Source organism: Somniosus microcephalus, chromosome 30 (genome assembly GCF_052327205.1).
Source record: "Somniosus microcephalus isolate GS21.2 chromosome 30, FLI_Smic_1.0, whole genome shotgun sequence".
NCBI classification, from domain to species: domain Eukaryota; kingdom Metazoa; phylum Chordata; class Chondrichthyes; order Squaliformes; family Somniosidae; genus Somniosus; species Somniosus microcephalus.
Window position 1 is genome coordinate 18653339 of NC_141016.1, and position 14806 is coordinate 18668144.

The 14806-nt window shown below is 46.2% G+C and overlaps 1 protein-coding gene across 8 annotated transcripts in view; it reads left to right on the forward strand.

Moving 5' to 3' along the window:
- The window catches only part of tacc1 (transforming, acidic coiled-coil containing protein 1), a 232938-nt gene that overhangs the window by 195274 nt on the left and 22858 nt on the right, over positions 1-14806 (forward strand). For all 8 annotated transcript variants that reach the window (XR_015074252.1, XM_085971170.1, XM_085971167.1 and 5 more), the window contains one exon: positions 2148-2209. Coding sequence is in view for 7 of the 8 variants with exons in the window: in XM_085971170.1 (XP_085827296.1) it covers positions 2148-2209 (62 nt within the window). In the remaining variant the exon portion in view is untranslated. The remainder of the gene's footprint in view (positions 1-2147; positions 2210-14806) is intronic.

Sequence of the window (14806 nt, forward strand, 5' to 3'; positions counted from 1 at the left end):
TGGTGATATACTTCGGAGGCTATTCTGGGAGGAGCCAAGGCTGTGGTGAGCCTCATGAAATAGTTGATGTGACAACAAAGGGCCCTATGAAACCGTAAGCAACAAATGACACAGATGCGATTCGCGTCACGTTAACAGAAGCTACACGGCAACTAAAAACAGCCTTATTTCTACAGAAGTGCCTTTGATGAGCTGGGGGGATTTTCATGTTGTAGGCGAGGCTTATGATAAACCACAGGCTGAGAAAGGGTGAGCTCGTAAAGCTTGTAGTCTGCAAATTGCAAACAGTTCAAACGGAAAAATCAAATCTTTGTGGCGCATTGACAAGAGGAAAATTAGGATTTGGCTGTGTGACTGGGTAAATAATCTGCACAGCAGCAATTGTTAGTGACGTTTGCATGTTGTAGTTTCTGCCCCTATTTTAGTCCGAAAAGAATTTTCACCTCGAAAAGTTCACAGAATAAATTCTCACTGGGGGGTTTGGTAAATGCAGCTGGTTATGGCCAGATTGCCCGCTCTGCCGTCTGTGGGCCCAGACATTGAAAATGTTCTGACGGACGGTCATCGACCTGAAACGTTAACTCTGTTTCTCTCTTCACAGATGCTGCCTGACCTGCTGAGTATCTCCAGCATTTTCTGTTTTTATTTCAGATTTCCAGCATCTGCAGTATTTTCTTTTTGTACTGAAAATGGCCTGTTTACCAGATCTAGCGTTCTTCAGAGATTGCAGTGCGGTTCGTGAGATGTGCAGAGATAATGAGACCAGGTCTCAAAACGGCATATGTTACCCTGGTTAGTCGAACTAGAAGGGTAGGAGGGGCGGGGGAAACCTCAAAGGAAAACAACAAAAGAAGCAACAGGGTGTTCCCTGCAAGCGAATGAGTTAATGATACATTTGGCAGTGTTGTTCTACTGTCAATGCCATTGTGTAAACAGGCTTGTGTGATGTGGCTTTTTGGGTTCGTAGAACTGTAATTGAGAACTGCTCTGTTGCAGAGAAACCACTACATGGCTGGAGCATTCCTTCAGGCGAGGAGTGCTGAACAGAGATCCCCGCCCTGTATTTACAGTGCTCGCAGTCATTGGGGACATACAGCTCCAGGGGCCATACTGTCACGCTGAAATATGAACCCATCAGGCTGGTTACAGAGCTTGCGTTGCTATAGCAAGTCGCTGGGTGAAGGAATTTGCCACTTATTGAGCCTCAGTGCCCGAGTGCGTATAACTGCAGCTAATTAATATGATAGACAATGCACAATACTTAAAGGACATGTCATAAACACACTGTGCAAAATGCTGAGCATCTCTATCATATCACTAGAAAATGGACTCCCGGCATAAATACATGTAAAAAAAAAAGTTTTTTTTTCTATTTTCCTTTCTTTAGGACTATGCACCATTACCCAGATTAAAGGGTATCCAGGTACCTGCTCCCATGCCCCTCTTTAATAAGTCTCTCAGAGGTAAAAAAAAAAGAAAGACTTGTATGTGGGAAATGCGGCAGCCATTTTGCACACAACAAAAGCTCCCACAAACAGCAATGTGATCATGACCAGATAATCGGTTTTAGTGATGTTGATTGAGGGATAAATATTGGCTAGGACACCAGGGATAATGCTGTGGGATCTTTTACGTCCACCTGAGAGAGCAGACGGGGCCTAGGTTTAACGTCTCATCCAGAAGACGGCACCTCTGACAGTGCAGCACTCCCTCAGCACGGCACTGGAGTGTCAGCCTAGATTTTTGTGCTCAAGTCCCTGGAGTGGGATTTGAACCCACAACCTTCTGACTCAGAGGCAAGTGTGCTAGCCACTGAGCCATGGCTGACACTGTCACAGTATACAAGAGCCAGTGTGTCTCTTCTGATTTTCCCATCCCTGGTCTGAGGGTAACCGCCTACTGTGCGCTCAATCGAGATATTGACTATTGGAAACTCACCTAAAGGGCAATTATTGGTAGCAACCAAATCCCTATTAATGTACGATGCCACCATGCTTCCCTTCACGCTGAAGAAGATTCTGCGGGCCAACTTTATATTTTCCCAGTCAATAAAAGTGGAGAAGGTCCACAAGACGTTCGCGGCAAGTGTCATACCTCAATGTTAGAATCCATCACGTGCCAACGTAACACGGGTCTCTCTGCTTCAGTTTCAGGTTTGGGCAAATCAAAAGAACTAGACCACCAGGATCAACATGTACCCTCCTCACCTGTAAGTATCTGAAGATCCGCAACAGTATGTGAGAAGAATCTTAATCTTCATCAGAAAGGCTTTATCTCTGTTGAACTTAATTATCACAGACTTAAGGGGGATCTAAACAAAACCCAAACAGTTCTAATTGGGATTCAGCTTTTGAGATTTAAACTCTTGTTCAGTAAGAATCCTTGCCAGTCCCACAGTGGACAAGTTTGAGCTGTTCTCAAGAAAGTAATTCATTTCACAGGAGGTAGAAAGGTTTCCAGGACTGGTTCCAACTCAAATGGCCAGCTAGTTGATTGTAGATGCACATCACAATCGCGTAGCCAGCTGAAAGATTTTTTTGGCAGTAGGAGGCTAGATGTAGGGCACCTAGAAGAGCTAATTAACAAAGAATAAAAGCACCCATTACGAATGTGTAGAGCAAGCACACGGCACAACACAAGAAGTTAACTTCTTTTCAACTTCTTATAACCTAATTGTCCTACTTACAGCAAACCTAAATCTAACAGTTTGCAAGGAAGCTTGAAACCAGTTACAGGCAGTGTTTAAGCCCTTCATCGCAATGCAGTAGGATGTGGGTTAGAGCAGATACTTCTCCACAAAGGGAGTCCTCAAACTTTGCCGTATGTTGGTCAACTACTGGAGGTGATGAGGGGGCGTGTACTCATCCAATTTTTTGTTTTTATATGTCTCTCTCTCCTTCCCACTCCAAATCCCAGGATTTCCCCTGAAGCTGGCCCTCCCCAATACTTTACACACCGTTAAACTCCATCTGCTTCACTCTCTGTTTAAGGAAGTGCTCATAACATCAGGGAAACAGACGAACAAGGAAAGGGATGAAATTACTAATGAAAAACAGAGGTCATAAAAGGAATAAATGCTGCAGCTTGAAAGAGTGCAACTAAGCTTAGGAAATAATCATTTGTTACCCTATTGCCCATGAAATCAGTGGAAAATATGAAATTGTATCACTCTGATAGAGATGGCCACGCGTTTTGTCTGAGTGCCACACATGGATCTCCGGGAGCCACATCTAAAGTTTCAATCAATGTTCCATTAATATGCACAGATGTTAAGCTGCAAGTGCCAACCGATCTTGGTGTTTTGATTTACATGAATCCACCAATGGGGTATCAGCGCTAAGACCAGCCCTTTTTCTCCAAACCCATAAAGTACCAACAGAACAAATCAATGAATACGAAGTAGAAAGTTCAAATAGGATTGAGTTGCCCCGGCTTTGATGGCTGGACTGCCAGCCTCATGTCCCCGCTCCACACCACCCCGTCCCTCTCGACCTGGGTGTTTTGTTCACCTATCCCGTTGAGACAAGAGAGGATAAAATTGAACCTTTTATATTTGCGGCATTAACTCACCTCGGGAGCCTACTGCCAACAAGGGCAGATGTCGATGACGAAGTCCAACACCGTCTTCAGTGTGCCAGTGCAGCCTTTGGTCGCCTGAGGAAGAGAGTGTTTGAAGACCAGGACCTCAAACCCAGCACCAAGCTCATGGTCTACAGAGCAGTAGTGATACCCGCCCTCCTGTATGCCTCAGAGACATGGACCATGTACAGCAGGCACCTCAAAGCACTGCAGAGGTACCACCAACGCTGACTCCGCAAGATCCTGCAAATCCATTGGCAGGACAGACGCACCAACATCAGTGTTCTCACTCAGGCCAACATCCCCAGCATCGAAGCTTTGACCATGCTCGATCAGCTCCGATGGACGGGCCACATCGTCCGTATGCCTGATACGAGACTCCCAAAACAAGCGCTCTACTCGGAGCTCCGACACGGCAAGAGAGCCCCAGGTGGGCAGAGGAAATGCTTCAAGGACACTCTCAAAGCCTCCTTAAAAAAGTGCAACATCCCCACCGACACCTGGGAATTCCTGGCCCAATACCGCACAAAGTGGAGGAGGAGCATCTGTGAAGGCGCCGAACACCTCGAGTCTCTTCGCCGGGAGCAAGCAGAAGCCAAGCGCAAACAGCAGAAGGAGCGCACGTCGACCCAAGCACCCCACCCACCGTCTGCCCCACCTGTGACAGAGACTGTAGGTCCCGCATTGGACTCATCAGTCACCTGAGAACTCATTTTTAATGTGGAAGCAAGTCATCCTCGGTTCCGAGGGACTGCCTAAGAGAGAAGAGAAGATTAACTGACCTGTAACAGTGTGATGTTATTGGGTGCAAGCTACAACAACACCAACACCCTGCATTTATACAGGACCCTTAATGTAAAGAAATGGCACCTCACAAATACGTATAAGGAAAACAGACACTGACCGAAGAAGGGAGAGGCTAGGAGGAGACCATACGGTTGGTCAAAGAGATGGGTCTTGAAGAAGTGCTTAATGGAAGGGAGAGAGGTGGAGAGGTTTAGGGAAGGTGTTCCAAAGATTAGGGACAAGGCAGCCAAAAGCACTGACATCAGTGGTGGGGTTTGGGGTGCGCAGTTGTACAGAAGGCTAGAGTTAGAAGAATGGTATATTCTTATTCATATATGTAATATATGTGGGTAGAACAAATGAAGGACGGAGACAGGATGAGTTGCTGGTCAAGGTGCTTGCTTTACTAGGCCAGAGCGAACTGAGCATGCTCATACTAAACCATGTGACAAACCTTGTAATAATACATTACAATATATATATTGGACGGAGGAGATCACAAGGCCATGGAGGGATATATTCAATTCAATTCAATTCAATTTTATTTGTCATATATGCAGCAGATGTGTGTACTGCACAATGAAATGTTGATTTTTACGAGTCCTCCCAACATTGGAATAAATATGGCATAACAATGATAAAATACTAATAGAAATACAGTAATAATAAATAAAACAACAGTAATAAATTATACGTTCATGAGTCTTATGGCCTGGGGGTAGAAGCTGTTTCGAAACCTGCTGGTACGAGACCGTATACTTCGGTATCTCTTACCGGACGGGAGCAGGGCGAAGAGGTTGTGGCTGGGGCGGCTCGCGTCTTTAATGATTCTCAGGGCCTTCCCCCGGCACCCCTCGGGGTAGATATCCTGCACAGCAGGTAGTTTAATTCCTATAGTATAGACACGGATTTTAAAATGAATGCGCTGGAGGACAGGGAGCTGGATCAACAAGGACAAGGGGTGATTGGGCGAGTGGGACTTACTAAGGCTGCAAGCGTGTAGCAGAGTTTGGACAAATAAAAGTTTATGGGAGACAGAGGATGGGAGGCCAGCAAAGAGAACATTCGAGTCGTTGAGTCTGAAGCTGACAAAGGCATCTATGAGTGTTTAAGTGACAAAGAGCGGGGTGTGGGTGTGGGGCGGTTGGCAGTGTTGCACAGTTGGAAGTAAGCAACATAAGCAGCACGGTGGCATAGTGGTTAGCACTGTTGCCTCACAGCGCCAGAGACCCGGGTTCAAATCCAGCCTCGGGTGACTGTCTGTGTGGAGTTTGCACATTCTCCCCGTGTTTGCGTGGGTTTTCTCCGGGTGCTCCGGTTTCCTCCCACAGTCCAAAGATGTGCGGGTTAGGTTGATTGGCTATGATAAATTGACCCTTAGTGTTAGGGGGATTAAATACGTGGGGTTACGGGGATAGGGTGGGATATGTGTCGGTGCAGGCTCGATGGGCCGAAATGGCCTCTATCTGCACTGTGGGGTTTCTGTGATTCTGTGATAAGCAGGTAGATAGGATGTGATGTTTGTATCTCGGCCTAGGGTCCAACAAGCCACCAAGATTACAAACATTCTGGTTCAGCCTGAGCAGGTAGCTGGGGTAAGGGATGGAACCAGTGGCAAGGCAGCAGGACTGAAGACGATGGCTTTGGTCTTCCCAATGTTGAGCTGGAATATGATGTGACTCATTCAAGTCTTGATTTCAGATGAGAGAAGTGGTTGAGGGGCATTCATGTGAAAGCTCACCCTGTGCCGCTGGTGCCGGCGATGCAGGTAAGATAGAGGAGGAGGGCTAAGGATAGATTCTTGGTGGAATCTTGAGGTACCGGTGCTGGGGAGGGCAGCCGTTGCCGAGGATGCACCAGCTTCATTCAGATAGGTCGGAGTGCAACTATTCAAAGGCATTTCCATGGAGCTGGCTGACAGGAAAGGTGTTGCAGGAGGACCATGCGGTCAGTTGTATCGCAGACTGCAGCAAGATGGAGATGGGGTGAAGCGCCATGGTCACAGAGGAGGTCATTCATGTCTTTTGGCCAAGGCCGTTTCAGTGCTGTCAGAAGAACCAAGGCTGGACTGGAGGGATTCAGACAGAAGTTTCGGGAGCAATGGGAACCGGGAGGCGAAGGCAAGTTCAAGGATCTTCCAGAGGAAATGTGAGGTTGGAAATGACAGATGGGTTGAGAGCGGGTGATTTCAGGACGCTGATGAATTTCAATAGGAAGAGAACACTCGGCATCAGCAAATTCTCAGTTATCACTTTGGCTAAGGACTTTCCTTGGATTTCCTCCAGGCCGGCTTCCCACCTGCTTGTGGCACTGAAATGGCCCAAGCCAAAGTCACAAATGACAGACAGCTCATTTCAATGAATACACTGGTTTGTTGGCGGCTCCAGCAGATACCTATCATTGTGATGGGATATCGAGCGGCTCCAGCAGATACCTATCATTGTGATGGGATATCGAGCGGCTCCAGCAGATACCTATCATTGTGATGGGATATCGAGCGGCTCCAGCAGATACCTGTCATTGTGATGGGATATCGAGCAGCCCCAGCAGATACCTATCATTGTGATGGGATATCGAGCGGCTCCAGCAGATACCTATCGTTGTGATGGGATATCGAGCGGCTCCAGCAGATACCTGTCATTGTGATGGGATATGTAGCGGCTCCAGCAGATACCTATCATTGTGATGGGATATCGAGCGGCTCCAGCAGATGCCTATCATTGTGATGGGATATCTAGCCTGTGAAACTCCATGGGTTGACATCCTTTTCTTTTATCATTTAAGAACATAAGAAATAGGAGCAGGAGTAGGCCATTCGGCCCTTCTAACCTCCACCATTCAATAAGATCATGGCTGATCTTCGACTTCAACACTTTCCTGCACTATCCCCATATCCCTTGATTCCCTTAATATTCAAAAAATTATCGCTCTCTGTCTTGAATATACTCAACGACTGAGCCTCCACAGCCCTCTGGGATAGAGAATTCCAAAGATTCACCACCCTCTGAGTGAAGAAATTTCTCCTCATCTCAGTCCTAAATGGCCGACCCCTTATCCTGAGACTATGGCCCCGGGTTCTAGACTCCCCAGTCAGGGGAAACATCCTCCCTGCATCTACCCTGTCAAGCCCTGTAAGAATTTTGTATGTTTCAATGAGATCACCTCTCATTCTTCTAAACTCGAGAGAATATAGGCCTAGTCTACTCAATCTCTCCTCATAGGACAATCCCCCCAATCCCAGGAACCAGTCTGGTGAACCTTTGTTGCACTCCCACTATGGCAAGTATATCCTTCCTTAGGTAAGGAGACCAAAACTGTACACAATACTTCAGGTGTGGTCTCACCAAGGCCCTATATAATTGCAGTAAGATGTCTTTACTCTTATACTCAAATCCTCTTGTAATAAAGGCCAACATACCATTTGCTTTCCTAATTGCTTGCTGTACCTGCATGTTAACTTTCAGTGATTTGTGTACAAGGACACCCAGGTCCCTCTGAACACCAACATTTCCCAATCTCTCACCATTTAAAAAATACTCTGCTTTTCTACCAAAGTGGAAAACTTCACATATCTCCACATTATATTTAATTTGTCATGTTCTTGTCCACTCACTTAGTCTGTCTCTATCCCCTTGAAGCCTCCTTGCATCCTCCTTCAAACTTACATTCCCACCCAGCTTTGTATCATCAGCAAACTCGGATATATTACATTTGGTCCCCTCATCCAAATCATTGATATAGATTGTGAATAGCTGAGGCCCAAGCACCGATCCTTGTGGTACCCCACTAGTTACAGCCTGCTAACCCGAAAATGACCTGTTCATTCCTACTCTCTGTTTTCTGTCCGTTAACCAATCCTCAATCCATGCTAGTATATTACCCCCAAATCACATGAGCACTAATTTTGTTTAATAACCTCTTGTGTGGCCCCTTATCGAATGTCTTTTGAAAATCCAAATACACCACATCCACTGGTTCCCCCTTATCTATTCTGCTAGTTACAACCTCAAAAAACTCGAACAGATTTGTCAAACATGATTTCCCTTTCATAAATCCGTGTTGACTCTGCCCAATCCTATTATTATTTTCTAAGTGCCCTGTTACCACATCCTTAGTAATAGATTCTAGCATTTTCCCTACTACTGATGTCAGGCTAACTGGTCTGTAGTTCCCCGTTTTCTCTCTCCCGCCTTTCTTAAATAGTGGGTTACATTTGCTCCCTTCCAATCTGTGGGAACCGTTCTAGAATCTATGGAATTTTGGAAAATGACAACCAATCCATCCAAATCAAATCAAAAATCAAATCAACTTTTATTGTCATTGTTAGTGCACAAGTGCAGTACAACGAAATGTAGGCTTGCGGCTCCCGAGAGTGTACATTTAGATTAAGACATTTAAACATTCAACATACATTTGGCTTGTAATACATTAACATAAACATAACCATAATAAAGTGCATTGGCAGATGTGCAGGCTTTAGAGTTTATTTGTGGAGTTCAGTAGGATGACAGCCCTGGGAAAGAAGCTGTTCCTAAATCTGGTCGTACGGGTGCGAATGCATCTGTAGCGTCTCCCAGATGGCAGGAGGGCGAACAGACTGTGGCTGGGGTGGGTAGGGTCTTTGATGATGGACCGTGACCTCCGTAAACAGCGTTTCTGGTATATGTGCTCTATGGTCGGTAGCCGGGTGCCGGTAATGCGTTGGGCAGTTTTGACTACCCGCTGCAGGGCTTTCCGGTCATAATAGCTACAGCTGCCATACCATACTGTGATACAGTTCATCAGGATGCTCTCTATTGTGCAGCGGTAAAAGTTAGAGAGGATCAGGGGTGACAGGTTACATCCCTTCAGCCTCCTTAGGAAATATAGGCGCTGCTGAGCCTTCTTCACCAGAGAGGAGGTATTGAGGGACCAGGAGAGGTCTTCCGTGATGTGGACTCCGAGGAACTTAAAGCTGTCCACCCTTTCCACCACAGCCCCATTGATGTGGATGGGGGTGTGACTTCCGCCTTTAGACTTCCTGAAGTCCACAATGATTTCTTTGGTTTTCTTGATGTTAAGGGCCAGGTTGTTATCGGCGCACCACTTCACGAGATGCTGGACCTCCTCCCTGTAGGCTGACTCATCGTTGTTGGTGATCTGGCCTACTACCGTTGTATCATCCGCAAACTTGATGATAGTGTTGGAACCATGAACAGCCACACAGTCGTGGGTGAAGAGGGAGTAGAGGAGGGGGCTCAGCACACATCCTTGTGGGGCCCCCGTGTTCAGGGTCAGGGGGGGGAGGTGTGGTTACCTAATTTGACAGACTGGGGTCTGTTTGTTAGGAAGTCCAGGGTCCAGTTGTAGAGGGAAGTGTTCAGGCCAAGAGTTTGGAGTTTGGTGGCCAGCTTGTTGGGGACGATAGTGTTGAATGCTGAGCTGTAGTCTATGAACAGCATTCTGATGTAGGTCTCCTTACCATCTAAGTGATTCAGTGCCAAGTGTAGAGCAGTTGTGATTGCATCCTCCGTTGATCTGTTTGCATGATAGGCAAACTGGTGTTGGTCAAGAGAGGCGGGAACACTGGCTTTGATGTGAGCCAGGACCAGTCTCTCGAAACACTTCATTATGATGGGTGTGAGTGCGACAGGTCGATAGTCATTCAGGCACGTCACAGCCATTTGTTTTGGCACAGGAATAATGGTAGCGGTCTTGAAGCATGTAGGGACTACTGCCTGGGCCAATGACCACTCTCTCTATAACCACCTCTTTCAAAACCCTAGGATATAGGCCATCAGGACCAGGGGATTTATCAGCTTTCAGTCCCATTAATTTCTCCAGTACTATTTTTTTACTAATAATTTCTTTCAGTTCCTCATTCTCGCTAGACCCTTGGATCTCCAATATTTCCAGGAAGTTTTTTGCGTCTTGTGAAGACAGACACAAAGTATTTGTTTAATTTCTCTGCCATTTCCTTATTCCCTGTTATAATTTCTCCTGTCTCAGCCTGTAAGAGACCCACATTTACTTTTGCCATTCTTTTCCTTTTTACATACCTATAGAAGCTTTTACAGTCTGTTTTTATGTCTCTCGTTAGTTTACTCTCTCATTCTATTTTCCCTTTCTTTATCAATTTCTTGGTCCTCCTTTGCTGAATTCTAAAATCCTCCCAATCCTCAGGCTTCCTACTCTTTGGCAACATTATAAGCCTCTTCCTTTGATCTAATACTATCTTTAACTTCTCTTGTTAGCCACGGTTGGACCACTTTTCCTGTGGGGTTTTTGTGCCTTAAAGGAATGTATATTTGTTGTAAATTATGTATTAATTCTTTAAATGCTAGCCATTGTTTGTCTACCATCATACCTTTTAATACAGTTTCCCAATCTACCTTAGCCAACTCGCCCCTCATGCCTATGTAGTTTGCTTTGTTTAGATTTAAGACCCTAGTTTCGGATTAACTGAATCACTTTCAAACTCAATATAAAATGTTATCATATTATGGTCACTCTTCCCTAAAGGCCCCTTTACTACAAGGTTATTAAGTAACCCTTTCTCGTTGCACAACACTAGATCTAAAATAGCCTGTTCCCTAGTTGGTTCCTCAACATATTGATCTAGAAAACTATCTTGCATACATTCCATGAATTCATCCTCCACGCTATTACTGCAAATTTGGTTTGCCTAGTCTATATGTAGATTAAAGTCCCCCATGATTACAGTATTACCCTTGTTACATGCGCCTCTAATTTCCTGATTTATACTCTGCCCTACATCACAACTACTGTTTGGGGGGCCTATAAACAACTCCCACCAATGTTTTCTGCCCTTTGCTGTTTCTTAGCTCCTCCAAAACTGATTCTACGTCTTGATTTTCGGAGCTAAGATCCTTTCTCTCTACTGTCTTTATCCCACCCTTTATTATCAGGGCTACCCCTCCTCCTTTTCCATTTTGCCTATCTCTTCTAAAAGGTTTTGATCGAGTGAATAGAGAGAGAATGTTTCCACTTGTGGGTAAGAGCATAACTAGAGGCCATCAATACAAGATAGCCACCAACAAATCCAATTGGGAATTCCGAAGAAACTTCTTTACCCAAAGAGTGGTGCGAATGTGGAACTCGCTACCACAGGGAGTGGTTGAAGCGAACAGTACAGGAATCCCTCCCCAACCGCAGGGGGATACGTCCCTGAAAACCCCCGTGGTTAGTAAACCCGTGGTTGGCAAATACAGTATAAATGTTCAAATAACACAATAAAAAAGAATATAAAAAGCAATAAAATCATGTTATTTACCTTAATCCTAAATTAAAAACTGCGTATACGCAAAATTCACTGCCGCGGTTGGCAAAAGTTGTCGCAGAGAGGAAACCGTGTATACGTGAAATCTGCGTATGGCAAAACCACGGTTGGGGCGGGATTCCTGTATAGATGCATTTATGGGAAGGCTAGATAAGCACATGAGGGAGAAGGGAATAGAGGTTTTTTTTAAGGTTTGGCAACATGTTTATCCACCATACATAATAACCATGCACAATCAAGTGACAATACATATTTACAAAATGGATTGCCCTTAATGGAATACAGGAGCCATTAGTGACAAGGAAGTAACAGACAGCATGCTCCAAATCATTTTAACGGAGCCATCATTCCAGTGTGTCCGTCACAGGCAAAACATCAATTTTTCTTTGCAGGTGGGGAAGGAATTGGGATGGATATCAATACATTTCTTGATTTACAACCCAGTGATGCCTTCAAACAGCTGTTTGGAAACACCACTGACCATTTTAAACAAAAGGAAGTCCCTTCGTGAAACTCTCCAGTCCAGAGACGGGCAATGAGATTCCAAACCTAAACTGTTGGCTGGGGTTTGCTGTGCTCGTTCCAGTTTTTTTTTGCTTAGGGAAAGGCAGGAGGAGGCTGGAGTGGAACATAAACACCGGCATGGGCCGAATGGCCTGCTTCTGTGCCGTATATCCCATGTATGTAATCATTTGTTTTCTTCATTTGAATAGCGAGTCCTGATAACATTATCAGAAGCTTTGGTTTGGAGGAATGACTAAACGCGAATGATTACAAGAGACCTGAATTAATACTGTATGGGCCACAGTCGTAAAGGCAGCTCAACATCAACTGAGCATGTTAATTCAGCTTCCACACTCTGCTCGCTTCAGTAAACCTTCCAAGCCTAATTGAAGTGGACAGCACAAAAGGATATTACGATCAATCATAATTCTTTGCAGCAGTTTGATTCTTAAAGGGACAGTGAGACCATTGGTCGGAGAAAATGCAAAATAAAATACAAAACGAAATTCAGTGCAGCGACACTGAACAAAAGGCAGAAATTGGAAATCTTACCTTTGGCACAGTAAGGGGTGTTCTACTGGTACGATAGCAAAATACTATGGCTGCTGGAAATCCGAAATAACAATAGAAAAACACTGGAAAAACTCAGCAGGCCAGGCAACATCATGGCAGCTGTCTTTCACTCTGCCAGCGCATTTCACACTTCATCTAGAGCCATCCTTTGTGTCTCTTTACCTGTCCTACTACCATCTCGTCTCGCCTTGAATATCTCTTAATGTCTCCTTACCTCTCACAGAACTTCCCTTTTGTTCTTTCATCCCCTCCCCCATTTCCCATCCCCAAGCTTGCTTTTTAATCTGTTTCATTTCCTGCTTTTTTCTCAGTTCTGACGAAGGGTTTCGACCCGAAACGTTGACTCTGTTTCTCTCTCCACGGATGTTGCCGGGCCTGCTGAGTTTTTCCAGCGTTTTCTGGTGTTATACTGGTACTGGGTTTAAGGCACATTGTTCGAGCGCACTATCTTGCCTATGCTGAACCTGACCTGGGAGATACCTGATGCTAAAACTGAAAACAGAAATATTGTAAACCCATTCCAATTTTCTAGCAGTGAGCTTGATTGGCTCATAAATTCAGCAGAAATATAACAATTAAGGCCTAGAAATTGGGTTTTGGCGCAGCGACGGCTTTAGTGCCGGAAGTTAGTGCCGGAGCTAAGTCGCGCTGGGCGGGCCAAAAATTCACTAGTTCTGCGCCCAAACGGCTGCCGGCGTTGCTGAAAGCTGTTTGCGCCTGAAAACTGGCGCTACGCGCTGAATTGCGGCGCTATTCCGGCGCTGCGGCGCCCGCTGCGGTGCGGCAGGTTCAGGAAGTGCAGGCCTCCTCCTTCCCTTAAGGAGGAGCTGCCTGCACCCGGCCGCGGCCCGCGAAAATCATTGTAAAAATGAGCCCGGCACCTCGGACAAGTGCCGGGCTTGCATCTGTCCCGGGGGGGGGGGGGGGAGAAGTCCGGGGAGGGAGCTGCGGCCAGGCGGCCGGCGGGAAAGCAGCCGGCCGCCACGGGGCCTTTAATGCGCCGGCGCAAAGTCCAGTAAGGCACCTCTGCCAGAACGTTGCTTGCGGCTGCCACGGGCGAGGCGGCCGCAAGTCAATTTCGGAGTTCGGGCGGGTTACCATGGCAACCGGGACGCTGCGCACACCGATGACGTCATCGGTGCCGGCGCAGCGCTAACGGCCTAACGCCGATTTAGGGACCCACTCAATTTCCAAACTGGCCATAACTCCGGCGCTAGGCCCTCTAGCGCCTCAAAAGCGGCGCTAAGCCTACCGAATTTCTAGGCCTAAGTGTCTTCTACGAGTTTAAAATCAAAAAACACGCAGACTGGCATTTTACGTGGCACACGGGTCTGCACTGGCAAGAGTGAGCATTTTAATTAAGAATTGGGATACGGGGTTGGGGACTGAGAATGCCACTTTGAGTGGGGTTTGCGGGCGTCATTTCGCGAGGCAGGAGCGTAAGCTGAAATAAATGCTGGCAAAAGGTCATTGCGAAGGCTGGAGTAGATAATCAGCAAAGGGTGGTAAGCAGAGGGGGGGAGGAGGCTCATCAATTTAGGGGACTGTGGCAATTTTGTCCCCCTGTTAGTTCCTGAAACATGTTGCATGACAAACAGGAGGAATTCTTTGACTCCCGACTCTGGCACTAAGTCTGAGTGAAACCAGTGTACGTGGCCAGAGAACTTAGTATATCTTTCCACCTGAAGTTTGAGTTCAAATATTTACAAGAGTGGAAATTGGAATATAAATTACATCTCCGGCTCCCCCACCTGTTTTTCTTTTAGAAGTATTAAAATGCACACTTGCATTTTCCCTGTTATCAGGAAAGTTAAGAGCAGATACGGTGTCGTGGGAAGCGTCCAGAACGGCATGGGCTGCAAACCTTGCTTGAACAGGTGGTTGGCTGAGGCGCAGAGAGTGGCAGACGAGCATCCGATTATCTTTGAGCAAAACGAGATTACGGAGGCTGCGTCTGAACTGCTTTAATCCAGACAAGGGCATCTGCAGAACAAACCGCCGACTGGAGGGGACCTCCTGGCTCCTGTCCAGAAACCGATCAGCCAAAGAGCTGAAAAGATAACGATGCCGGCCAGAAACTTGCCG